Source organism: Eumetopias jubatus, unplaced genomic scaffold, assembly GCF_037043125.1.
Source record: "Eumetopias jubatus isolate StellerSeaLion01/CBP00866 unplaced genomic scaffold, mEumJub1_p1.0 scaffold_13, whole genome shotgun sequence".
Lineage (NCBI taxonomy): Eukaryota > Metazoa > Chordata > Mammalia > Carnivora > Otariidae > Eumetopias > Eumetopias jubatus.
In genome coordinates this window covers 109,174,398-109,201,399 of record NW_028274819.1, presented here as the reverse complement: position 1 = coordinate 109,201,399, position 27,002 = coordinate 109,174,398, and the positions used below count along the sequence as shown (strand labels likewise).

Below are 27,002 nucleotides of genomic sequence, written 5' to 3'. Positions count from 1 at the left end.
TTGTCTGGTAGTGTGACTTCCATCGGTGGAAATAGTCATGGGTTTACAGTAACAGGCTTTAAGGGAGTCCTGTCATTTCTGTAATTACTATGGCTGGTATTAATAAGTGTCTTCTTTTTATATGCTGAAATAAATTAATGGAAGAGGCAGACCCTATGCAAAATGGCTGGGAGGAAGGCCAAATCTTTTTACATACATCCAGGCACCAGTGATTTCCAAAATGGCACTTTAAGCTCTCTTGCCTAAATAATTACAAGGACAGCCAGCCAGCATGTAATTTACTGAAATAATTACGCACTCTTCCAGTTCCCACCACCCAGCTCCAGCCCGTGGCCGCTTACCTTGTCCTTGTTTTCAGTGCCAGAAGCCTCGGGCTTGGTCCTGATCACGAATGGGGTGGACAGGCGCAGCAGGACCCGCTCAAAGGCGGCATGAACCCTGGGAGACACGATCTCGAAGCAGTCCTGGAACTTGAGCACTTTGTGAGCGTCACAGCGAAGCTGCTTCCGCAAGCCTTCCCCCAGCTGAAGGACGGACATGTGGGGGTCGAACATCAGGTGGAAAGGGAAGGCTCTGCAGAAGGTGCTGATGCTGATTCTGAGGTCCGCAGGAACCTGGGAGGTGCCCTGGGGAAGGTTCTTCGTGATGGTGGTGTTTTCACATTCTTTGATAAGGAAAGTAAGACAACCACAGTTGCCCGGGTTCGAAGCCTCAGAGCCCAGCTTCTCACTGGCAACTTGCTCCACCGCCACATCCAGCCGGTAGATCTTCTTGGCTGCGGCCTTAATCATCCCAAGCATTGCGAACCCCACAGTATGGTGAGGGTGGAAATAGTGGAGCGTCAGAGTGCCTTCGGGGAGCTCTTTGCATAGGAATGATGGCGACTCCAGAGTGGCCTGTTTTCCAAAAGAAGTTCTAATGTGTTCCAACAAAGCATCAAAGCCATTAAAAAAATCCTGCAATGTGCCGCCCACAGCTCGAAGGACTCTCTCATTCTCATCAAAGCATATATTAAAGAACTCCTCGCCAAATCTTTCTTGGATTTCCTCAAACTTCAAACCTGGAGGTAAACGGGTAGGAAATGTTAGAGAAGTATAATGAACTAATCGAATTTATAGCTTTTTTTAATGCTTATCAAAGGAGATAACTAGTGAGTGAAGCAAGAGAAGCAGTTCCCTTGGGCCCACAAATTCCCAAAGAGATGAATTCGTTTTGAATTAGGGAAAGTAAATTTCAATTCATCTTCTGGAGGCTTCTAAGATGTTAATGAGCATAAACTTGTTTTAGTATTTTTGTTTGTTTTGAAATAGTCTTCTTTTTTTAGAGCAGTTTTAGAGTCACAGCAAAATTGAACAATAAGTACGGATGTTCTCCACAGAACCCTCTCCCCACAAACACACAGCTTCCCTCTCACCCCACTACTAGTCCTGGGCTACTGTGATGCATTTGTTACCACCAGTGAACCTACAATAACACAGTATCATCTCCCAGAGTCCAGACTTTACATTAGGGTTCACTCTTGGTGTTGTGCACTCTCCGGTTTGGACAAATGTGTAATGATATGTGTCCACCATGATAGCCTCATACAAAGTAGTTTTGCTGCTTTAGAAATCCTCTGTGCTCTGCCTGTTCATGCCTCCCTCCCCTGAGCCCCTACAGCGTAAACTTTCCAAATGTTGCTAATCTAGCTGCTCACTTTTCTTTTCAATACCCTACTGCATTTGCTGTAATCAGCACAAATAAGATCATCTTGATGATTTCCCTCTTCGTTAGAGGAACTTTTTAGAAGCAACTTATAATGTTGTGTCTCTATTGCACCCATCCACTATTCCTATCTTATCAAAATTCATTTGTTAAGTAGGAAATATCGTCCAGAGAGGGAATTTATGGTACCTGAGTCGGGAAAGACATCAGTTTATCTAGTGTCAACAGAAATAATTAAGTTAGACCCCAGTAAGAGAGAGACAAACAAGGAACTAAAAATGGCAGAACTGTGGGCTGAGTTGCATTCTTTCACCCGCAAAAAATGAGAGTAGCCAAGCGTGGAGTAGGAATCTCACTAGAAAGAGTTAAAAGCCTTTGTATCCTCAGTTCATACTTCCACATGCCATGGCCAAGGGAACTCTATGTTACAGCAATGGAATTATAACAAAAAATACATACATACATACATACATACATACACACACACACACAATGCATGATGTAGAAATTAGAACCAGTCACATGTGATCTAGTTAGATCAACCCTTAAGGATGATCTGAGAAGAAATACAGAGGGAATTTATGGTCCAAAGAGGAAGAGTACAATGCATACAGGAGAGTTGAGTGTGTGTGCTAAAGGAATCTTCCATATGGAGTCATTCTACTGTTTCTCCTTTGACTTTGGCTGAAATCAATACATGTAAGTTTGCATGTTCATAATTTCTTGCCTCATCTCCTGAATCTTACAGGGAGTTCCTGAAGGTAAGGCAGGATTGGGAAAAGACAGAGGTCACCTTGCTAGCGTCCTGTTCAAGTACAAAGCAGTCTGGGTTGTCTACAGCTCGGTTTGCTGTTCCTACCTTTATCATTCCCTAAGGGTTCTCTCCAGGCAGAAATGCAGGAATAGAACAGTCAACACCACCATTTGGAAAACACAGTCAAAACACATCAAATATTTTTTGAGAGAGTACTACAGAGTATAAACACTGTGATAGCCAAATGAAGAAATGTTTGACAAAAAAAGTTCTTAAAAGCAATGAAACAAAAAGCAGTAAAAATCCAAGTGAGAAAGAGTCCTTTAATTAAGAAGAATTTCACATTAATTTTGGTTTCATAGATCTGACGTGCAAGTCAAGCTGAGACAGTCCCCTATCGAGATTAAAAACATGACTGCGCATCTTACGTGGTCATGGTACGAGCCTGCCCTTCAGCATGTGCTGCATTCACTAACAATAATGTCAGCCCAAATGGAGAATAATAGCATTCATCTGTCCAGTTCTCCAGTGTGGAAGGAAAAAAGCAAGGTGGAGGACACTCACTGTAATTTGGCTTCTGTTCCAACTGCTCCGTTGAAACTACTTTTGCAAATGCTTCAGCCAATACTTACTGCTCAATCCCTACCTTAGTTAACCTTGTTTGCTGTTTTTCTTTTAATTTGACTCTACTGATCATCTCATCCTCCTAAATCTCCCTTCTCTCTGGTTTCTAAAACCATACTCTCTTGGTTTGATGACTATCTGTCTGAAAATTCCTTCACAAAAACATCTTCCTATGCCAAATCACTGTATCATCATCATTACCTAACTAAAAAGTCCTAATACAAATTAAATGGATATCCCTTCAAAAACAATGTTCTTGGTTGCTATTAAGTTTTTTCATTACAAAAGTCTAATTAAAACTAAATTCCAAGTAAATAAAAATTCCTATAAGCTGACTATACTTGCTGAACTGCAGAATCCCATGTGCCATTAAAAATATTTTACGGATGGCTTCTATCCTTTGAAGAGTTCTATTTTAAAAGGATTCAGGGTCTTTATGCACAGAAAAGGAAAAGAGTATTTTTTCTAACTTGCTTTTTTCCTAACACTGAAAATGCCCTCAGAGTTATCAAAGAACATAGACATGAACATAATGCGGTAAGCTTATGCTCTATTTCCAACGCCAGAATCCCCCCCAAATCATCCAGAAAATAACAAGTAAATTCACCAGAGGCACAAACTAAAAGCTACTGAGTACAGCATTCCATCAGCTAGAAACCCCCACCGTCTTACAAAGCACTTTGGTACAGGGTTGTTAATTCTGCAATGATGACACCAAGACCTGCGAGGATGCTAGAGTAACTTGTATCAATAAAGAAAAGCTGAAATGTTTTGAACATTACACTCAAATCCTATACATGGCAATTCTATAAAATCACAATCCTTGATTAATAAAGATTTTTGTTCTCACAGTTATGAAAATGTACAAGATCATAAAAGAAGAAAAAATTTCTTCCAGCTGGAAACATGGAAAACTAGCAAAAGATCACTGTAACTGTTGCAAATATGCTATAAATCAATAGCCAAGAGTTACATTTTAAACCTTGTCTCAAAATTTAGGAAGCACAGAGAAAGTATTTCAGCTCAATTGGTGCCATTCTCACTTCCAAGGCTGTACCTATGATTGATGCAAACCCCCTACTTAGAGTAAATCACTTAAAACATATAGACAATGCTCATCTTCTCATAACAGAAAACACTATGACAGCTTGACATTTGGGTCTATAAGAATACATTCCTCTAGGGGCAAAACTTATAAAAAATCTGCTTTCATTAACAAGTAAGTTAGAAGTCAGAATTTTAAATTACTGTTAATGCACCTCTTGAGAAAAATGAATAGCCTAAACGTGAAGTCCTTTAGCTGAAAATAATCTATTCATCGATGATATGAATCTTTTGTCCCCCATCTGCTCTCTGACTTCACATTGTGCACTTCTTAAGGACAAGGACATTATCCCCTTTATGTCTGCATACCCATCAATAGCATAATGCCTGGCAACAAAGACACTAAGATTTCATTCACAGAAACTAAGCTTTCCTCTAAGTATTTGTTTGATAAATATAATCAAGCTTTTAAAGCTACACTTGTGCCACATTTAAGGATACCTAGACAACTAGACACATTCTTTTCTGATATGAGACTCTACAGATAATTAAATCACAGTGGGATTGGGCTGTAACAGAGGCACATGGGAATACCTATGAAGGTACGCAGAAAAGAATGTCTGACTCTCTCCTCAGAGAGATAATGTCTGAACAGAGACTTGAAAAAGTGGGTGTTCGAAAACCCAACAATGAAGGAACAATCACATTAATGAAGGGACCCTAATGGAATACAGATGAGCCAGAGAAATGGAAGAGCCCGGCGTGATCAGGGAAGGGCAAAGAGTAAGTGGACATATCTGGGGAACAGGAGTGAGGGGGTGAGCTGTTAACTAATGAGCAATGTAGAGGCTGGACTTAGGGGTGCCAAGACCAGAGTCAAAGACACCAGCCAGAGAGACACTATAACGTCTTAAAGATTATATGGCCTGAGTTAGAGAAGTCCCAGGGAGAAGAGTGTTAAGCAATGTGCTGAACATTTTCATAGATCACTTCACACTTTAAAAAAGTCTTATCAGGCCTGGTGATGGGTATTAAAGAGGGCACGTTCTGCATGGAGCACTGGGTGTTATGAACAAACAATGAATCATGGAACACCACATCAAAAACTAATGATGTAATATATGGTGATTAACATAACAATAAAAAATTTTTAAAAAAATTCTTATCAGGTAGGTATTTTTAATTGTCCTCATTTTACAAGTGAAAAATGTTAAGAAATTTGCCCAAGCTCACAGAACCGTAGGTAGCAAAGGTAGATCTCAAGGTGAAGCATGTCTAATACTACATCTTTGAAATAAGCACAGTATCAAAAGAGAAAACTATCTGGGTGGGGGGTGGGAAATGCATGTCTTGCTCAACATTATATGATCAATGCCTAGCACTCCGCGTGATATTTAGTAGGTGCTCAATAAATATTAGCTAGATGTTGAATGAATTAACACATCACTGAAGTCAACAGAAAGGAGTTACAAGGAGCAGTCAACAGTTGCCAAATGCCAGAGCAATGTCAAGTAAGGTAAGGACAGAAAACTGTAAATTGGGTCGGTCAGCACTTTGGGGAACTTTGACAGCAATTTCAGCGGAGGGGAAAGGGTGGAATACTGGGTGTAAGGGGTTAAGGAGTGTGTGGCAGGTAAGGAAATAGTTTTCAGGTGAATTGATATTAGTATTGGGATGCTAAAATTACTTACTCTGTAAAACTGTTATAAATCTGACCTCTAGACTTGGAAAAGAAAAAATTGTCTTCATTGAGAACCAAGTAAATAGAGAGAGAAGCCACCAAAGATACAGCACAGACGAGGGTCCTGGATCCTTTAAGGGAAGATCTATCAATAAAAGAGGGTTTTTAGGTCCAGAGACCATCCTTATCACCCAACGAGGACACTGGTCTCCATTAACACAGAAAAAACACCAAAGCAACAGATGTATCCTTAAGTGGCATAAAGTTCAACTGAGGAGCGGAAAACCTGCCAGCCACACACTTCTGTGAGCTGTGGACACCCTACAATTATTTTTTAATTAATTAGGCTTCTTCAACCCAATATCTAAATAATGTAACTGAAGCACAACTCTATCTCAAGTCTGAACTGTAAAGAGATTTCAATATATATTAAGGAGATAGTTATCTTTTCAGAGAAACATTTTTTTTCAGCTTTACTCAGCTATAACTGACACATAACACTGTATAACTCTAAGGTACACAGAGTGTTCTTTTGATACATTTATAGATTGCAAAATGATTGCCCTTGTTGTGTTAGCTAACACCTTCATTATATCACATAGTTCTCATTTTTTTGTAGTGAGAACATTTAAGATCTACTCTCTTAACAACATTCAAGTATATAATACATTATTGTCAACAGTAATCACAAAGTTGTACAATCAATCCCCAAAACTTATTCATCTTCTAACTGGAAGTTCGTACCCTCTGACTAACATCTCCCCAATTCCTCTACCTCCCAATCCCTGGTGACCACCGTTCTATGACTTTGGCCTTTTTAGATTCTACATACATAAGTGATAGTATATAGTATTTGTCCAGAAACAGTTCTTTTATCTAGCAAGTCCCTAAGGTTTTTGTCAGCTAGTTTGATGACACTTCTATAAAACTATTATTCTAGTGTCAAGCTAACCTATAACGAAATGACTGAAGTTGGTCTCGGCCACCCAGAGGAGATTTAACGGTAAATATTCTACACATAGGCCTAAATAATAACAAAGGAGAACGGCTCTTAAAAAATGCCACTGCCTGAATACTAATTTTAAAGAAAACTGTTTTCAATCTGATCTATCAATACAGTTTCATTTGAATCTCTGTTGGGAGTGTAGCTTTTTTGTACCTTCAGAGTATTCTCTAGTTAAGTAAGTAGAAGTGTTAGGATAATAATGCAGAGAATGGCCCCTATCAATTTTGGTCTTAATCTATGAAGAGTTAAACAATGCTTTTCTACTATTTTAGAGGCATGTCGTTCTCCTTTTACTGACTTTGTGGCATCTCTGTGACCCTCCAAAACAGAACACAACTTATGTCACATATTCATCTTTAAGTATAGGTGAACTAAAATTAGTTAATAGTTTTAAATTTTATGACATACTTAAAGAAAACAGGACATATATTCAGATTCTTTAAAAAACAGGGTTTTAATATCTTTGAGCTATCAAAGAATTTGCTAAGAATAACAATGGGGGACCCTCTAACAGATTTAACATTAATTCTTGAATACCCAAAGAAATAGGTATTATCAGAAGCATATTAAGTGCTTTAGGAACAAAAATATTTATGATGGTTAAGTCTCAAGTTTTTACTTTTGAGAATATGCTAAGATCTGCTTTAAAATATGCATAGCATATAAATTTTAATAGTGAGAAACATGGCACAATGGAGATGAAGCCAAACTGAAAAGTCTGGAATATGTTTTTCACCCAGAAACTACATCTAAAAAGTAGAACATCATACAGAAATGATGAAATAGAGATAATTGGGGGTTGAATGTTGTATGATTGGAAATTTTTAATATGTAAGTTACGTAATTAATCTAAGTGTTTTTTAAAAAAGCAGAGCATCATAAAATTACACTCCAGTATTATTAGTTGCTACTCTTTCCTTTCAAATAGCAAAGCATATATAAAATAGCAGATATTCCCTTGTATTATATATATTTGTCTGTGATCCCTCTGTTGACTGCAAACAGATTTATTTAGTAGGACAACTCTTGAAAAGTACAACCTCTAAACACAGTGTGGTCTAGAATGAGAAAGAGAAACCAATGGAGGAAGAAATGTAACTAAAGCAAAAAATAGAGATAATTTCCCTCTGAACTATAGAAAATCCTGAGTCCACAGATGGAAAGGCACAAGTTGCAGTCAGGATTGACTGATATATTAAATAAATTCATTAAATTCATTAAATAAAAATTAATGAAACAGAGGGAAAGAGAAACTGTTGACTCCTGTGAGGTGCATCTTATCCATAATCTGGAACTAAACCATCTCGGGAAAACAGGTGGGTCTAATCCGAATAACAGCAAAAGGAAGATAACCAATAACGGGAAAGCAGAGTAGAGCTTTCAAATTATGACGGTAAAAATATATATACATATGCTAATTCAACTTGATCAATACAGGAGAAAAAAATAAGGAAAAAGATGCAAAATAAATAATCAAAAATCAAGATGGAAGAAAGAAAATCAAGTAAATTATGTATTTCCGTAAAGGTAAACAAATCCTCCCATCCAGTGGCAGGAACTCTCACTTCTCCCATAAGACTCACACTTAGAAGAAGCGATTTAAAAAACAAAAGGTGGACAGTAGGCAAAGAATTCCAAGAAACTAGAAGGAAGGAGCAATATTAATATCAAACAAGGTAGAATTAAAGTTAAAAATGTGAATCAGGATAAAGAGAAACATTATATAACAACTGACAATTTATAAAGACCTCAGAGACACAAACCTGCATAAACCAATCAACATTGCAGCTAAATATACAAAGCAAAAACAACTAAGAATTGATTGCTAATGTATACATTTTTTTTACAGAGTGATAAATGTGTTCTAAAATTGCTTTAGTGATGATTGTACAACTTTATGACCACACTAAAAACCCTGAAGCATACACATTAAATGGGTGAATTGTAAGGTATGTGAATTATATTTCAGTAAAGCTCTTATATATTTAAAGAATTAAGAATAAAAGAACTCTATACAATTATTTTGGGAAACTTTAATACACGTCTCTCAGGATCATATGGATCTAAGAGACTAAAAAGCAAAATCATAAAGACATTAGCTAAAAATATATACAACAATAAACTTAATAAAAATAAAAGTATACTGGAAAACCTGAATGTGCCTTTTTCAGAACCAAAAAGATCAAAGATTAAAAAAAACAAACTCAATGATTAATTTAATACATATTAACAATAAAAAGCAAAAACAAAAAAGTCAGAGAAAAAATGAAATTAAAATTTAATAATAAGCAAAATTCAAACACATATGTGTACGTACATAATGTATATATCTATGTACTTGCATATATGTGTTTGTATGCATAGGAAGAATTATAAAAATTCCTCAAATACTGGGCCAGAAAATTCCCGTAAGATATTTTTAAGATTTTGCAGATCACATTTTCTAATAGTAATAAAAATAAATATTTACAAACAAAAAGATGACCAAAAATCATATCTAATTAGAAGTTAAGCAATACACTCCTTTGAATTAAAGAGAAAATCAAAGTTGGAATTATAACTTCTAGAAATCAATGAAAAGACTACTACATACAAATCCTGAGGCACAGAAAAAACTGTACTGAAAAAAAAAAAGAAGGGGGCACCTGGGTGGCTCAGTCGGTTAAGCGTCTGCCTTGGGCTCAGGTCATGGTCCCAGGGTCCTGGGATCGAGCCCCACATCGGGCTCCCTGCTCGGCGGGAAGCCTGCTTCTCCCTCTCCCACTCCCCCTGCTTGTGTTCCCTCTCTCGCTGTGTCTCTCTCTGTCAAATAGATAAATAAAATCTTAAAAAAAAAAAAAGAATACATCATCAATGTTTTCAGCAAAAACCAAATAAAAAGCTTCCAAATTAAGAAAACTGTGTTGAGCTTTTAAAAAACGAATAGGTAAAAGCTGAAATTAAGAGAAAAAATATACTAAATTAGGAATGAGAAAGATGACATAGCTACGTATTAATAAGAAATAGAGGAATAAAAAAAACCACAATGTTTTGCCATCAAATGTATAAATACAATGTTAAATACTTTTATGGCAAAGTATAAATGACCAAAATTCACCAAGAAATGGGCAATCTGAGTTCTGCCTGGTCTTTAAAATAAATTATTAGAGAGTTATTTAAATAGTTCCAGGCCATAGAAAAAAAATCGAAACTACTCAATTATTTTTACTAAGACCACATAACTTTAATGCCAAAACTTGAGGTAGTATGGTAAAAACCAATTTCTCTCAAAAGTATTTGTTGAAGAAGTAGCAAATAGAATCTATAAACTTAGAGAATAATACATTCTGACCCAATAGTGTTTATATCAGAAATGAAAAGGCCTGGGGCACCTGGTGGGCTTAGTCCAGGGGAGCCTACAACTCTCGGTCCTGGGATCTTGAGCTCGAGCCCCACACTGAGTGTAGAGATGACTTTAAAAAGAATCTTAAAAAAACAAAAAGGTAGTTCAGTATCAGAAAATCTATCTGCAAAAATTATCACATTCATAAAATTGAGAAAATGATTATATCAGTAGTTTTTGAAAAGTCTAAGATTTAACTGTTTTAATAAAAAATTTTGAGTAAAATAGGGATATAAAGAAACTGCTCAAGAGATATTGCTTTCCAAAAACCAGAAGCAAAGCTTCTTTTAAAGGATAAAACACTAAACATGTTTCAACTAAAACCAGAGATGAGATCAGTGTGCTTGCTATCACCATTATTATTCAATGTTACATTGGAGTTTCTGGCGCATCCTAGGAGATCTGCAAGTAAAATAATTGGCAGACACACTGGAAAGAAGAGTAAAATTATGTTTTTGATAATGAAGAAGATTGTACATTCAGAAAATCGAGAAAGTCTTCTAATTTGGAGGCTCTTTCTTGCTTACTTGCTTTCTTTCCCTCACTCTGGTGCTCAAAACATTTATAACATTTATAACACACATTTTATAGAAAAAAAAAACTACTAGAATTTTAAAATGGTAGTAAAGTATAATATGAAATATAGAATCAATAGCTTTTCTCTGTATTAGCAGTAAGAATCTAGAAGTAGAAATGGGAAAATATTCAAAGTAGAAATAAAAACTGTAAAGCCATATATTTCAAGAGAAAGGCACAGAACTTATGTTAAGAAAACTATAAAATCTTAACACAGCCAACAAAACCTAACAAATAGAAAAATATTCCATATTTTAAAATAGGAAGACTTTCTATTATAAAACTATCAATTCTCCCAAAATTAATAAATAAATGTAATGCATTTCCTGTTATAGTCTCAACAAGGCTTCTTGCCTAGTACAATCTTTTTAAGATTCATATATAAGAACAAATGCCTACAATAGCCCCAAAATGTTTGAATAGAAAGACTACTGGGAGGAACCAGATACAAGAATAAATGAAATGGTCTCCAGCTATGTTTGTTGTTTCCATAGGAACAAACAAAGAGACTGAATTAGAATAGAGAATTCAGAAGTAAATCTGTGTATACGAGAAGTTTTAATGTAGTACCAAATAGCATTTTAATTCAATGGGGGAAAGAATGGTTTACCTAATAAATGACACCAGGCATGTGGAAAACAAAATTAAATCCCATCTCACATCACAAAGAAAATCAAATTTTAGGATCAGTTAGAAGCTTAAGATGTAAAAGACCAAACAATAAATACTGTAGAAAAAAATCTAGGAGAGTACATGTATTCCTTAATTTAAAGTGGCAAACCAACACAGAAAAAGACATAAAGACATATTTGAGTTGGTAAGATACAAAGCTAAATTAAAACTGTCAGAATAACGTATAGAGTACAATTCTATTTTAGTAAATACATCCACGTGTATGTGTTTGTGTGCATGACTCACCTTCCCTGCCTGTCTGTCTGTCCTGTCACTTTGTTCAGGCCACCATGATCCACAGACTAGAATTATTTCAACAGCCTCCTAACTTGTCTGCTTTCTAGTCTCTCTGCAATCCATTTTCTATACACTCCTCAAAATCATAAATCTTACATATCATTTCTCTGCATAAAGCCCTCCCGAGATTATCCACAGCCCTTAGGATAAAATAGAAGCTCAGCAAAGTTTGATCCAGCCTTCACTCTGGGCCCATCCTCATCTCACCCAATTTGCCCGGCTCACATCCCTGCACAAGCCATCAGGAACCACTGGGAATTTCCCAAACATGTCCAACAATCTCTCTCTCACGTACAGGCTCCTGTATGTGCTTTCTATTTTGTTTTGCTTCTTTAATGGAATTCTGTTCTCCTAACCCACTTAGTTGTCTGCTTAGACTCATCTTGCAGATCCTCACACCTAAATTCCTCCAGAATGCTTTCCCTGACATATACACTGAGATAGTGGCCTCTGCTTTTTTGGCTTCTCAAGCACATTGTGATTACCCTCTAGCATTTATCACACAACACTTGCTTGTTTGTCCACCGCTCAGCCAGACATGGCCTCTGTGAAGACAAGAGTTATGTCCTAGTCAACATTTATTCATTCCTTTATATAAAAGAGAGAGAGAGAGAGAGAGAGAGAACACCTGGTCAGGATCAGTCTCAGTGCTGAGTACCGGGAATACTAGAGTGACCAGAATAGACATGGGTCTTCCCTTTACTGAGCTACATGAAAGACTGAATAATCCAGAAATTGAACATATATTCCAGCAATAATCCAAAAGAAACCACATGATGATAGTGTTATAATAAGGGGCACAGTGCTTGAGAGCTTATATCAGGGACCAAATGAAATCTACTGGGTCAAAGAAAGTGTCCTTTAAAAGGGACACATCTGAAGGATAAAAAAAAGTCGTCTAGGCAACCAAGAAGGAACAGACAGAAAGAAAACCATTCCAGACCAAGAGAACATTAGGCGAAGTTCCTGGAAGAGAAACTCACATGGAATTTTAGAGAAGCAAAGTAAAGACCACTATTGGAACTCTAATCACTCACACACTGGCTTGCCTGCAGTGGATTTTTTTGATTAACAGATAAAAGAATAAATAACAAACGAATAAATACAGCTGTAACTACCCATATATATAAAATATATAATGAATATATTCTATAGTACACGTAATAAATACATTCTACTATGTTGTATATATATAATTTTTCCATTGCTGTTTCTCATCCCCTTCAATACTTGTTGGCAGGCCTTTTTACACGAGCTCATTCCCCACAGCAGCCGGATGTGCACCTGCCTCAGCCCTGTACCCACACCAGGCCCCTGCTTCTGAAAGGCAGTCTGCCGCATTGCAAAAACATGGCGGTGGCTCGCAGGCTTTGGAATCTCCCTGCAGAGACCTACCCATCATCTCTCAGACCTGTACTTCTACTAGTCTTTCACCTGATGGCTGCGAAGGTAGGTGAGGGAATTACGATGCACACGCATGGCCTCTGGCATCTGTAGAGGATGACCGGCCCTGTTCAAATCAGAGGCCATAATAGTGGCAGCAGGAGAACACCATCTCCACCAGGATGGATCCTCAGAGGGCTTACTCAGAGCTGTTAATCACTGCTAATGCCTCTTTAATTATTACGCTTTCTACAATCGCTAAATTGTGATTCACCCTCCTCAACTGCTCCAACCCAGTCTTGGGAGCTCTGTTTCTGTCCAATTTGTACAGAAAGTATTCATATTTTTGGAACCAAAGCTGTGTTGTAGTAAAGAAATAAAACTGACGGGAATCTGAAGATGTTTACAACGTTCCAAATGAATTAGGTAATAAATAGTTAGCCAAAGGCTAAAATATGTGTTTCCTTAGCCAAACAGCATCAGATTTTAAGTGTGACAGAAATTAGTGCATCATACATCCAAATATGGCTTTTATAGTAACATATGGCAGACTTAACGGCACTCACAAAGAAGCAATCCTAATGGTTTTTTATTTCTGGAGGATAATAGCATGGGATTATGTCTAGGTTTATTTAAAAGAGAATTTCTCGCTACGCTGTTTCACAGAAGATCAACACACGAGGTCACCAAGTACTTTGGAATTGCACTGGTACCCAGTCTAACCTCCATCCAAATACAATGGTCCTCATAAATAGCCCCCTTTCCTCTACTTCAACACCCCCTGTGATGAGGAGCTCCTAAAGCTTGCTCTCCCAATAGTATCTCTAGGAATCACGAAGTTCCTTCCTTCTTCCCCAGACGCAAAATCCATTCCTATAACTTGAGTCCACTGGTTCTATTATATCTTCTGCTCTCCCCCACAGAAATCCTTTAAAGCATCTGAAAATAGCTCACACATGCTCTCCTTTGTCTTCCTAACTTGTTTTCAAAGAATTCAAAATGCATTGAAGGCAGCTCCAAAGAACTCTTTTAAATAGATAGGAAAAGCAAGAGTACATTAGAAAGAAGAGAGAGTAGGTGTGATCTGGAAGGACATTATAAGTTACGATGTCGAACAAAGAGGCGAGCACCCCAGATAAAAGAGGTCTGCTCCAGATTAGAGGAGCTAATGCGAGATGCCTTTACACTGGGCTCGCGGTCTTGAGCAAACGTGCACTCTAACTTGGGGGAATAGATGTATTTGTTTCTCCTCACTACAGCATACACTTCAACCCGGTTTTCAGTATCATATTTGATTTATTTGCCCCGCTCCATCCACATTTTTCATACTCAGCTCTCTGGATTGTGCATACATAAGATGTTAGGCTGGGTAGGGAAGCAATTTAGGGCTGTTGGGGTGGGGGGAGGTACTGACGGCACATGTAGGGACTAAAGGCATAACCATTGCCTCTTCTGCAACATGGGGGAGGCCAGCCTGGGAAGGGCTGAAAGGAGCACCTCAAAGACAGCGACTGTTCACGTGTGTTAGCATCTTGACGTGAATCTGACAGGAACCCTGAGCTCTGTTCATCATGTTCCAGAAAGAGAACACAAGGGAAAACCTGATCCCTGCAAGAATTAACAAAAATGGTCATCTTCTTAAATCAAGAGAAGAGGAGACAATACACACCGGAGTTCTTCCGTTATCGTAAGCAAATCTACAATCTGTTTGAATTCATGGCTTATTTGGCGAGAGAGGGTTATGTTCTTATGACTTCTTTCACTCTTGTAATGTAGCCACGTTCCTTCTGGCTTTTGTATATGCCCACACGTACTTTACACCGCTGGATTCATTATATATACCAAAGCACTTTGTTTTTGGCTTTTTTCTTCTCATGTAATATTTTCTCTCTAGCAGATGCGGGAGGTAATTTTAGCAGTCAGCTCTCATCTGAGTCTTGCTCTGGAAATTGCCTTCAGCAGAAGAAAACTGCCTGGTCCAATGTCCTGTCCCTTCCCCAGGGCAGCATGCATCCAAAGACGGTTGGTTTGGAGGTGAACTGGAATACTAAAATAAAGGCGTCCTTACCTCCTGGAGGGCGATTCTGAAAAGCTGAGCCGAGACCTTTGCTGTGACGGCACATGCACACCAGCTCAACCACCTCGACACACACTCTGTTTTCTTCACAGCCTCACAAGGAAGTGGTCTGGTGAGATGTGGAAGGTGCAAACACATGTTACCTAACTTTAGAAAGAAGGATGACTGGAGGGTGGAGCTGTGAGCCACACAGTATTATTCTCAGGACTTGAAACCTAATGAAGTTTGCCTGGTTGGGTCATTGATCCCAAGGGATCCTGAGTGCAAATCTTCATCAGGGTCTGTTTCTTGGGGAACCAGAGCTATGACAACATCATAAACATTCCCTCATGCTATAGTATAATCTTGTCACATCGCTCTCATTGCAACAGCTGCATAATGTTCTTGGAAGCAGATTTATCATACTTTAATTGACCATTTCCTCATAGTTAGACTGCGGGTTGTTGCCAATATTTTGCCATTATGAAGAGCATTCAGTAAACACCATCAAGCCATTCTTCAATGTTTTCTCTTCTTGTTTTGAATTATTTCTTTACAAAAATCTTAAGTGTGGGCCATTACTAAGAAGATCTGAAGGTTCCAGTCTATTGATACCAAAGCTTTATAGATTATAATATTGGACACCTAAGTCTAATAGTAAGATATACTAAGGAATTGGGCAGACTATTTTCTGTATTCTAGTGTCTTGACCCAAGACTCAGAAGAGGAAGTTTCAGAGGCCCAAAGAGAAAGAGAGAACAGAATGGTCTACAATTAACTTACACAGAATTCTACTATAGTTGGCTGAGCAAATCAGAACCTACGCAATGTGCCCAGTGGGCAATAAATATTGTCCAATAGACGTATGAATGAATAAATGAATATTTAGGTTGCTTTAAATTTTTAACTGAAATATAAGGGGGCTCATCAATAAAGAAATGTAGATAATGCAAAAAACATGGACTAGATACCGATAAGCCTTTGGCTTTAAGTTCTTAAATTGGTCCCATTCCAAAGCCAAAGTGACGGTGGTAGTAACAGTGACAGCCTGTGTAGGTATGTATTAAATCCTTTTTTATGTAGAAATTAGCAGAAGGACCAAAGAGGAAAATTTAAGGAGAAATAAAATAAAGTAATAGCTAATAAAAGCACCCAATCAACCAAAAAACAGTAAGCCACATTTATTATCATCACAATAAGTCACAAAGCACAAATTCGTGGAAAGGAGGGCCAGAGACTGGAAGATTTTAGTGAAAATCTAAATCATTATATTTGAGGCAGATGGGAATGAAGAGGCGAAGTTGAACATGGTACATCTACTGAGATGCACTGGCAGATTCTACAAACATAGTGTAAGAACCTTGTCCTGTTCTAGTCTCTTAAAATGTCCCAGCAAGAATCATTTCCCAAATCAGGCGGGTCTCATCAGAGCCTTGTGAGCATGCCCTGCTCATCCATCCCATGTCCTGTCACCGGGGTCACCAAAAGAGAGCAGAGGAGGACACACCACTTCTGAGGGAGGGGAGGGAGGGGAGGGAGGGAAAAAAATCACATGATGTAGGAGATGCAGAAGGAAGAAAAGAGCAGCAAAAGCTTAGTTTATTCTTACAGATATCTTAATAAGCAGTTGAGGGGCTATTTGACCCAAAGGAGACGTAACACAAAGAAGTCTGAATTCAGAGCTCTTCTTTTTCCCATAAATGTTTATCACTTGCCCACCACTCCCTAACTCCTAAATAAAACAAAATGTTATATGAGAAATCTTTCTTAATATTTGAAAGCAAACAAAAATGCATTATCCAAAGGTCAACCAAATCCAAGACTTCACAGGAAAAAGATATTACAGGGCTGTAAGATCTCAAATTTATCGTCAGTGAAAGATGTCACATTCTTTTCAAAGCACTTCTTTAGTGCACTGTAGAAAAAGTCATAATCAAAGGAAGAAAAAAAAAACCCAATACTGGCTATTCTCTCGGGTCCATTCCCAGGACTCACCAGAATACTGCTATTTCCTTTCCAGCTTCCAGAAGGATGTCAACGGTCAACATAGTTTGTTTTTTCTATCCCACTGACAATGAAGTGGTTGGCCTGGTGCCATAAACGCCAAATAGATTTTTTTTAAAGCTTTGTAGCCATGGCAACCTTGTTCTAAGTGCAAATCTCACAATGTGGGAGATCTTTTAAAACAAACAGTGAAGCAATAAACTTAACTTCTGCTGTCTACAGAACCTACACTGTATGTAGTAAAGCTTGCTACATATTGCTACAATACATCCCTATTTCACTTACCAGAACTATCCAAATACTTGGGTAAATAAGACAAGAAGGAAGCCAAGAGCAGGCCAGCTCTTCTGTGCTTACTGTACCCCACAGATCCCTCCTATTTGCCCACCATACTCAAGTGGACACAGGGACACTGGTTTCTGAGTACCACTGTTACCTGGATTTCCACCTTCCATCAGCTCATCATTTAATTAAAACCTGTGTCTCTTAAGGATCAAGACTGTCAGATATGTAACAATATGAAAATGTGTGTGTGTGGGTGTTGGGTGGGAGTAGATGGTTGAGAAGACTCGAAAAGATGTGAAATGACACATCTGCCTCCTAGGTTTGCTTATGATCGTAAAAAAGTTTCACACTTGAGTAAAATTCACTGCATTTTATAAGAGTACATTTCTAGGGTGCCTGGGTGGCTCAGTCAGTTGGGCGGCTGCCTTCGGCTCAGGTCAGGATCTCGGGGTCCTGGGATCGAGCCCCGCATTGGGCTCCCTGCTCAGCGGGGAGTCTGCTTCTCCCTCTCCCTCTGCCTGCCTCTCTCCCTGCTTGTGATCTCTCTCTGTGTGTCAAATGAATAAAGTCTTTAAAAAAAAAAAAAGAGTACACTTCTATGCAACAATTAAGATTTTAAAGAATTAAATAGATATTTAATATGGATACGGTCTTCCAAAAGTATTCTGTGTGACCAACAAGAACGAAAATGAGCATCTAGCATGTGCTGGATGCTCTGACCAGTCATGAATTTAAAAACAAGTGGGCCGTGGTCATCGTAACCACAGATAGTTATCATCACCGGATTTTCCACCACCTTCTAAATAGTTCACTTCAAACTCCTATTCGCTCAACTTAAACTCTCGACAGCTCCTTAGTGTGATGTCCTGCTTCAGGTGGAAATCCTGTTTCACTGTCCACACTGGTACAGAGAAAAGCAGAAATCACTGCTGCTAAATATAGAAACACTTACATAGCACATCTAACGACTGATGACAGACTGTGAAAAATAATTTGCCCTGGGCATTTAAAATGTCGGGGAAGCAATCAAAAAAAATCACAGTCTACAGAAGAGATGTCAATGATTGATGAGGCTTTTGAATCCAGTGAAAGTATTCGGGAAGTCCAGAAATGTCCTAAGAGTAGAAGGATTACAAGAAGAAAGGAGTGTGTTCTAGTATAGATGTCATTTACTAGAGCATCAGGAAAGTACGTAACAAGCAATACAAGCAGTCAGCAGTTTTATCGTTTTCATTGTTTGGAAATGGATGCTCTCATTCTTGAATATTTTTCTATGTGGGAAAACAGTAAAATGATCTGGGAGACAGAGGAATGAATCACCCATTCTACTATCAATTCTTTGCAATATTAGATAAACAGAGTGGGATTATGTTCAGATAACTATTCTAATTTCATCTTCAAGGTCCTTATCACGACATCAGGTTAATAAGTAAGACCACAGAACTTGAGGAAATACGCCCCATAGATGCGCTCCAATCTGGACGTTGATTGTACATATAAAATTTGGTGCTTTCATGGCTGATGTTAGAAAAAAACAGAACACACTGAAACATAAAAACAGACTAAAAGCTCTTAACTCATTCATGTGTTTCAGTTTAGGTTTGGATTTTTTTTTAATTGGGACTACAACCAAATAGAAACAGAAAGTCCCTTTGGACTTATCTATCTTAATTATAATTTTATTCAACAGCTTTCGGAAATATTTTGATATGATTTCAAACTTAGGGAAAACCTGCAAGAATAGTCCCCAAAACTCCCGTATTCTTTTACCAAGATTCACCAATTTGTTAACAATTTACCCCATCTGTTTTTATTCTCATTCTCTCCCCCCACCCCACTCACACACACACACACAATTTTAGAGTAATGGCACACATCCTACCCTTTTCCCCCCTAAATACTTCAGTGTGTATTTCCTAACAAGGGGGCTCCTGTACATAACCACAGTCCAATTTTATTTTTATTTTTTTCAAGATTTGAGAGAGCAAGAGAGCATGTGCAGGGGTGGGGGGGAGGGGCAGAGGCAGAGGGAGAAGCAGGCTCCCCACTGAGCAGAGACCCTGACACAGGGTCCCAGGACCCCCGGGATCATGACCTGAGCGGAAGGAAGACGCTTAACCGACTGAGCCATCCAGGCGCCCCACCACGGTACAATTTTAAAGATGAGGAAATTTAACTTTGGTACAGTATTATTTAATCCAGAGTCTATATTCCGATGTTGTTTATTGTCCCCATGACGTTCTTCAGAGCTACTTCCTAGTATAGGATCCAACACAGGATTATTCATTGAATTTGTCTTGTGTCTTTAGTTTTCCTTCCTCTGGAAGAGTTCCTCAGTCTTTGTCCTTCAAACAACATTTCTCAGACACCTACCCTTCCAGGCCCCCTGGCTTGTTGAGGTGGTTACAAAGGATTAAACACAGCACCTAAGCACCAGGTACCCGCAATCCAGGTGAAGAGAAAGATGTGTAGACAATAAGGAAGCACACCAAGAAATGTGCTAAGGTAGAAGGATAAGCTGGATTCCTTCCATTTTTAGCAATTCAAAACCCTTGCTCTCTCTAGATCCCTGTTTATTTTTCTCTCTCAATAGGAAAATACCTCTATAGCCAGGATCGTCATTAACAAAGGCTATTTGTAAGAAGTCTTTTAGTTCAAAAAGTTGGCCGAAGTAATATAGAGTACTATGCAGTGGTTTATGGTAATACGTGCATGTGCACACATGTTGATTTTGTTTTGTTTTTCATTTTTTTTTTTTTAAGAAACAGGGATGGTTCTTTTAAATAGGAGATGTGTTAAAATTACTCTTTTCAGAAACGAAAATGTGACATGGTAAGAACTAGGTTTCTTTTTCTATAGTTACAAAAGCTATATTCAAATCCAACCTCCATCATTTATCAGCTAAGTGATCATGGGTAAGTCACTTACAATGTGTACTTTAATGATTTCATCTGTAAAATGGAATGATACTAGTCAACTATAGAGTTTAAAGTTTAACAAATATAAAATAATATACATGAGGTTTTTATAAACAGTAAAGCACCATATAATTTATGTATGTGTGTCTACAGATACACTCTAGTGTGTATATATGTGCATGTAGAGACAGAACAAGAATGAGTAGGAGAAAGCCTAAGGATGCATCCGATTTATGATTTTTTTTTCTAATGGGGTTCTCCCTATTACCACACAGAAGAGTTTTGAATCCCAAATTTCTCAGCCTATTTGGGGGGTGATGTTCTCACTTCTCCTGGAATGACTGTCTTCCAATAGCCAAACACAAGCAGCCTTCCATTCTGCTCACTAAGCACAGAAGCTCTATTCCTCACATCATCTGGTCTTGCCATGAGCTTCCTAAAGCGGAAGGTGCCAGGCGAGAGGAGATGACGTTTGCCTTACTCACAGTCTGATCTCTAGAAGCAGCACAGACCTGGTACATAGAGAGTACCCACCAAGGATCTGCAGGATGGTGACACCCGCTGGGACCGTTTCCTGCCCAAAATACTAGGACACAGCATCACTGCCTCCTTCTGGAGGTGATGGCTACTGAGACATTAGTGGAGAAACCTGAACTTTCATCAACCTCCTGAACCTTAGGGCAAAGAATTAAAAAAAAAAAAAAAAAAAAAAGTTCATTCCTGAAACTTTGAATCCAGAAATACCATTGAAACACTCTAGTCACATAGAAATTTCATTATACTCTGAAAAACAAACCGAGGGTTCTAGAGGGGAGGGGGTGGGGGATGGGTTAGCCTGGTGATGGGTATTGAGGAGGGCACGTTCTGCGTGGAGCACTGGGTGTTATGCACAAGCAATAAATCATGGAACACTACATCAAAAACTAATGAGGTAATGTATGGTGATTAAAATAACAATAAAAAATTTAAAAAAAGAAATCCCATTATAATTATTTAAATGAAAAATCATTATGAACATATTAATTATTTAAACGCTTCCCACCCTCTTGTACATCCCATGGTCTTATTTCTCTTCACAGCACATATCACTCTGAAGGTGCTCTCTTTGTTATTTGTGTGTTTCTGCAGTCTATCTCCCCACTTTGTTTTCCTCCCTGATCACCAGCACCTAGAACGGTACCTAAATATTCACATCGATGCAACAAAATACTTGCAAACTCTTGCATAAGACAGACATTCTCTACAATGTTATATACACATCTCTGGATTAGTAAACATTTTCCTGTAGTTTAACAACAATACAGTGTAGCCCAGCTCAAATCCCAATGATCATGGAGAACCTTAAACAAGTTTTATAGATTTGCAACAAGTTAGTCTCCTGATTAATTTGCCATCTAAAACAATAAGCTTAAATAGGACACGAAAGCAGAAAATAATGACAAATTAAGAGAAGCCAATTTTTAAATGCTTGGCGGGTTTGCACTGTTCCTTTTGGTTAATATGTAGGACCGAGAATCAGAATAATGAAGAGAGGTTGTGAACACAAACACACAAACAGATAAATGAAGAACAGTGTGAAGTACCAGATGTACACAGAGAAGTAAAAGGTGTCAGACATTGCAGGAAGTACACAGACTCAGGAGCAACAGAATTAAAAGTCGAAAATTGATGGCAATCAGGGGTATCTTTAGTCAAAAAAGTTTCTGGGCACCAGTCACTCGGCACAATAACTCCTAAGAATCAGGATCATTTGTCACTGCTCTGCTTGTTCTGGGGCTGAAATCCCTCCTGGTGCCTCCTTTGTACAGATCCTACTGTGACTCTGCTCTATGAAAGCTGCTTCCCACAGCAGCTGCGAACTCACTCTTCTGCCCACTTCATCTCCCCCTAGGCCAACTCTGTCCTCTGGTGATTATTAGGATTTCTGGTGCTAGTATGATGGGGGAGGAAAAGGTTACTAAAGCCAGCATTTTACCAAACCTACAATATCTGACACTGGATGAACAACCTACCACGTGTCTTTGCAAAGATCATGATGTAGGATGAAGAGAGGGAGAAGTGATCCTTAACTCATATGCCCATTGAGGCAGAGACAGAACAATCGGGGGGAAAAAACATGGTATCATCAATGTATGATACAAAATGGGGCAGTGGAAGCCAGCAGTCCCCAGCATCAAAGAGATCTGGCAAAGAGATAAAGGGAAAAAAGAAAGCAAGCTTAACTAGAGCAGAGAGCATCTAGCAGGAGGCATTAAACCTTTATCTGGAAGACAAAGGACAGAGAATGGAAGCAGGGTCCCCCCAACCCCCCGTTCCTGTTTAGGCTTCAGAACCAGAATTGAAAGTCCTGAAGAGAAACAGAATAAGTGAAAAGAACCGAGTGGTGTACAAAGCAGCAACCACTCTCAGAAAGGAGACAAAAAGAGAAACCCAGATTCTAGAACCTCGGCTAGCAGAAATTAACTGGGTATCAAATTCCCTACGAATTCAATGAAGTGTCCCAATAAGCACACTTGCCAAGAGCAGGGTTAGCCTTGGAATTAAAGGATCAAGACATGCCCGCACACCAGAACTCTCTGGGGTGCTTACTTTTAAACATACAAATTCCTGGTCCCCATCCTAGATGAATCAGAGTATCTGGTATTTACAGAGTATATAGTTTACAGAGCATATAGTGTCTGCAGGCTGGTTTCTTTGTTGTGTTTTTGGGGTTTTGTTTTTGTTTTTAGTTAATGTCTCCAGATGATCCTACTGTACCCACTAGAGGAATCCGCTGTTGTAGACTCTGGAGTAGAAATAATTACTTCTGGGATTAGGATTCAAATCAATAATGCAAAACACATCTCCCTAGCAAAGACAAAAGCATAAATTCGTAAATGTTAAAATAAAAATAGATACTTTCAGAGTTGGCTTTTCCTCTTTCTTTCCTCATTAGCTCTGGACAATGTTCAATCTTGGCCAGTGTGTAGGAGTCAGGAATTACCTCAGCGCCCTTGCTTACGAACATCACATCTGCTTTTTCTTCAGCTGACTGCTATTAGTGCTCTGTTCGTTTCTTTTTGCATCTGTCACTAACACTTCCCTTACTTCAAGTAACGCTCTACCCATATACCGTCCATGATTGGGACTCACCACTGTGGTTCTTCTGACTCCCACGTTCAGTGTGGTAAGTGAAGCCCACCCTCCAGCCCCCAACCATTCCTCCCCCAAGGACCTACCCCAACCAGATCTGGGTGGTAACATTGGTGGCCAACAGTGTACATGCTGCCCACAAGGGCTACAGTAAAATTTATTTATATCACAGGGGGCTAGTATTTCCAGGTCTACATCTTCTCTCTCCACTCGGGGAAATTACCATTTCTCATTTCAAAGCTAAGACCAGAGTTGGTCAACATACAGGAAAAAAAAACAGGATAGGCCAGAAATTGGAATTTGGGGCTCAATCATGCTACATCGGAAATGGATCTCATAGCACTCGACCTATCATTAGGGGGAAAAGAAATAGGCAAAAAGGACTCTGAAGTCCCTATAAAAATCCCCCATGATCCAGAATCCTCCCTAGATCCCCACATGGAAAATAAAACATATGGGCGTCTTTGAGCAGGCTCACGAACAACAAATCAAAAGAGACTAATATTTTCGCTTTTTAAAAATAGACTAACAGTGAGATAATAAAAGGAATGTACCATACATAAAAAGCCTTAATTTGAGTAACATTTTTATTGTGACTCATAAAACTCTACTCACCAAATTAAATAGCTCATAAATGCTGTCAAGAACATTTAAGATGGACGCAAGATCTGAACTCAAGGCAGTAAGAAAGACAACTTACCTAGCACAGAACCTAGGATGTTTGAATTTAACTCTAGTCTTACTTAATTTTCATTAATTTTCAGGATAATTAAATGGCATATTAAAATGTATAGTCAAGTCAGAGTTCTGTAGCAGAGCGCAATGAAAACAGAACATAAGGTACTAAATTAAAAAAAAAAAAAAAAGTAGCCCTCCAGGTAGAAATGATTAATCTGATGAATAAAAGTCATCACATAAAAAGGAAAAAGTGAAGGCAGAAGGGGAGGTGGTGTGTTCATTTGAGTGAAAAGGCTCCAAACACAGTATTTAGATTAAAAAAGGAACTGTGCCAAATCACTATGAAATGGGTCCAGGGATGGCAACAAAAATGGGCTCTGAGTCTGACATAGGCAATGCTATGGGCTCACAATCCTCTTTCTCAGACAGTAAGGAAAGAATAAGCTTCCTTCTAACTCAGAGGAAAAGCAAAAATGGCCATTACTCTTTTCTGACATAGGCAGTGGAGGGGTCCGTCAACAATACCACAGACTCTCACATGGGAGCCTCACAATCTTGCTGCCTTCCCCACGCGCTATAACAGGGTGACCCTCTGCAAGCAGCCTGACCTATCTGCGCTACCATTTCTTCTGCTCTAATTCACGCCAAACTTGTTCCCATGTTAGGAATGCTGCAGATAATAAATGCAAGTGGTACTATCTCCTGAGAAGAGTGATAGGAGATTGTTTAAGAGATTTGAGAAACGTGCTTGTGAGAATGACCTGAGGAATAGGGGGTTTAGTTAAGTGAATTACTCACTGGCCACGGATAGTGTTGAAAGGAATTCAAACGATAGCCCTCTGGGGGCTGGGGGCACAAAAGATGTTAAGACTGTGGGCATCTCCAATTTTTAACACTTGCAACAAATAGGATTACAAGTGATGTCACTTAAATTTATACCCAAATTCCTAAGATTTCTAACCAACTCTGTTCCAGGGACTTATTTTTACTAAACCAAAGATAAAGATTCTACCTATTAGTACCATGGCCAATTTCTGCCCCGATTAAGAATTTTTCAAGCAGTGTGTCCATTCAGTCACAAGATCTTGAAAAAGGATGACAAAACAGGAAAACAAAATTCTTAACTCTCCTTCGTATATGTTGAAATGGTAAGACAGCAGGTCCAGTTTATTAAAATTTCAAGGGAAAAAGGCACATCAATTAGAAGGACTAAAATTTTAAAACAAAACAAAACCTGACAATACCAATTTCTGGATAAGATGAGCAACAAATGGTACAGCCACTTTGGAAGACATCTTAGTAGTTCCTTACAAAGCTAATAAAGTGTAGCAATCATACTCCTAGATGTCGACCTAACGAATTTCAAAACTTGAGTCTACATAAAAACTTGCAGTCGAAAGTTTACAGCAGGTTTATTCGTAATGGCCAAAAACAGAAGCCAGCAAGCTGTCCCTCAACAGATGAATGGATAAGCCAACTGTGGTATATATGTATGATGAAATACTATTCAGAGATCAAAAAGGAATCAACTATCAAGCCGCACAAAGTTGTGTATTAATCCTAAATGCCTACTGCTAAGCAAAAAAAAAAAAAAGCCAATGTAAAAAGGTTAAATATTTATAGGACATTCTGAAAAGGAAAACTACGGAGAGACAAACAGATCCACATTTGCCAGGGGTTTGATGCAAAGAGGAGGGCGGGGTTGAACGGGTGAAGCACAGGGATTTTTTTTTTTTTTAGGACAGTTCAAGTATTCCCCATGATACTGTAGTGGTAGGTACATGACACTATGCATTTATCAATACTCAGAATTTTCCAACACAAAAAATAAACCTTAATGTATGCAAATTAAATTTTATATTTATATAAACATATAAATACATTTCTATGTTATATGTTGCTATATAATATATTTATATATATTTTAGGAGACACAGAATCATGGGACAGAATTAAGGATATGATAAAAGAATATTACTGTATTATAGATGTACGAAAAACACCTCACTGGACGTGGTAGAGGAGAAAGGTACTGACCTAAGTGACACTGGAAACGAGTGGAGTCTCTGGAACTCCATACGTAACTTCATACCCCAAAAATGGACATTTACCCTCTACTCTGGTTGATAAAATCTTTGCCCGTGGGCATACGTATTAGCAGGTCTGAAACAACTCTACGTGCACACACTGCAATCCAACTATTAACTAGACTGATGGGAGGCCTACTAGAGCCAGGTTTGTCACTGGTGTAGCAGAGGTTACAGACAAGCAAGGGGAAGAGATCGGAAGGCTCCCTATGGCTAGATCACTACGGACGCACATTTAGCACAAGACAGCTACAGATGGACACATACAGAAATATTTACTGGTGAGCATATATACGTGAGTTATGTCCATACACATATTTTGCTGCTCTGTCAGCTGAGCGGGCTTGGAAACAAGAATACCCCAACAGCAACAGTACTCCTAGCACCCAGATTTTGGTTTCTAACACCGATTCTCCAATAAAAGGAACCAGGACTCCTTCGATAAGCAGCTGATTCTAGGACTGGAGCAGAAAATACACAAGATGAGCCTGGAGCATCTTATAGTCCTAGAAAGTGAGAAAACGTTCAACACACACACACACACCCCAAAGCACAGAGCAGACAACTCCAAGACCTGACCAGTACCCCTCAAAACCGTCAAGATCATCAAAAACAAGGAAAATCTGAGCAAGTGTCACAGACAAGTCTAAGGAGATATGACAAGTAAGTGTAATACAAAATCTTGAGTGGGATCCTGGAACAGAAAACAGGTAAAAAAA

The 27,002-nt window shown here is 38.6% G+C and overlaps 1 protein-coding gene and 1 non-coding gene across 2 annotated transcripts in view; one reads left to right on the top strand and one right to left on the bottom strand.

Annotated features, from left to right (window-relative positions):
* GUCY1A2 (guanylate cyclase 1 soluble subunit alpha 2) overlaps positions 1-27,002 on the bottom strand; it is a 318,954-nt gene that overhangs the window by 246,940 nt on the left and 45,012 nt on the right. The window contains exon 4 of the mRNA XM_088017680.1: positions 342-1,060. Within this exon, the coding sequence (XP_087873806.1) occupies positions 342-1,060 (719 nt within the window). The remainder of the gene's footprint in view (positions 1-341; positions 1,061-27,002) is intronic.
* On the top strand, positions 7,583-7,708 carry LOC114211469 (small Cajal body-specific RNA 7). The gene has a single exon (XR_003609777.2).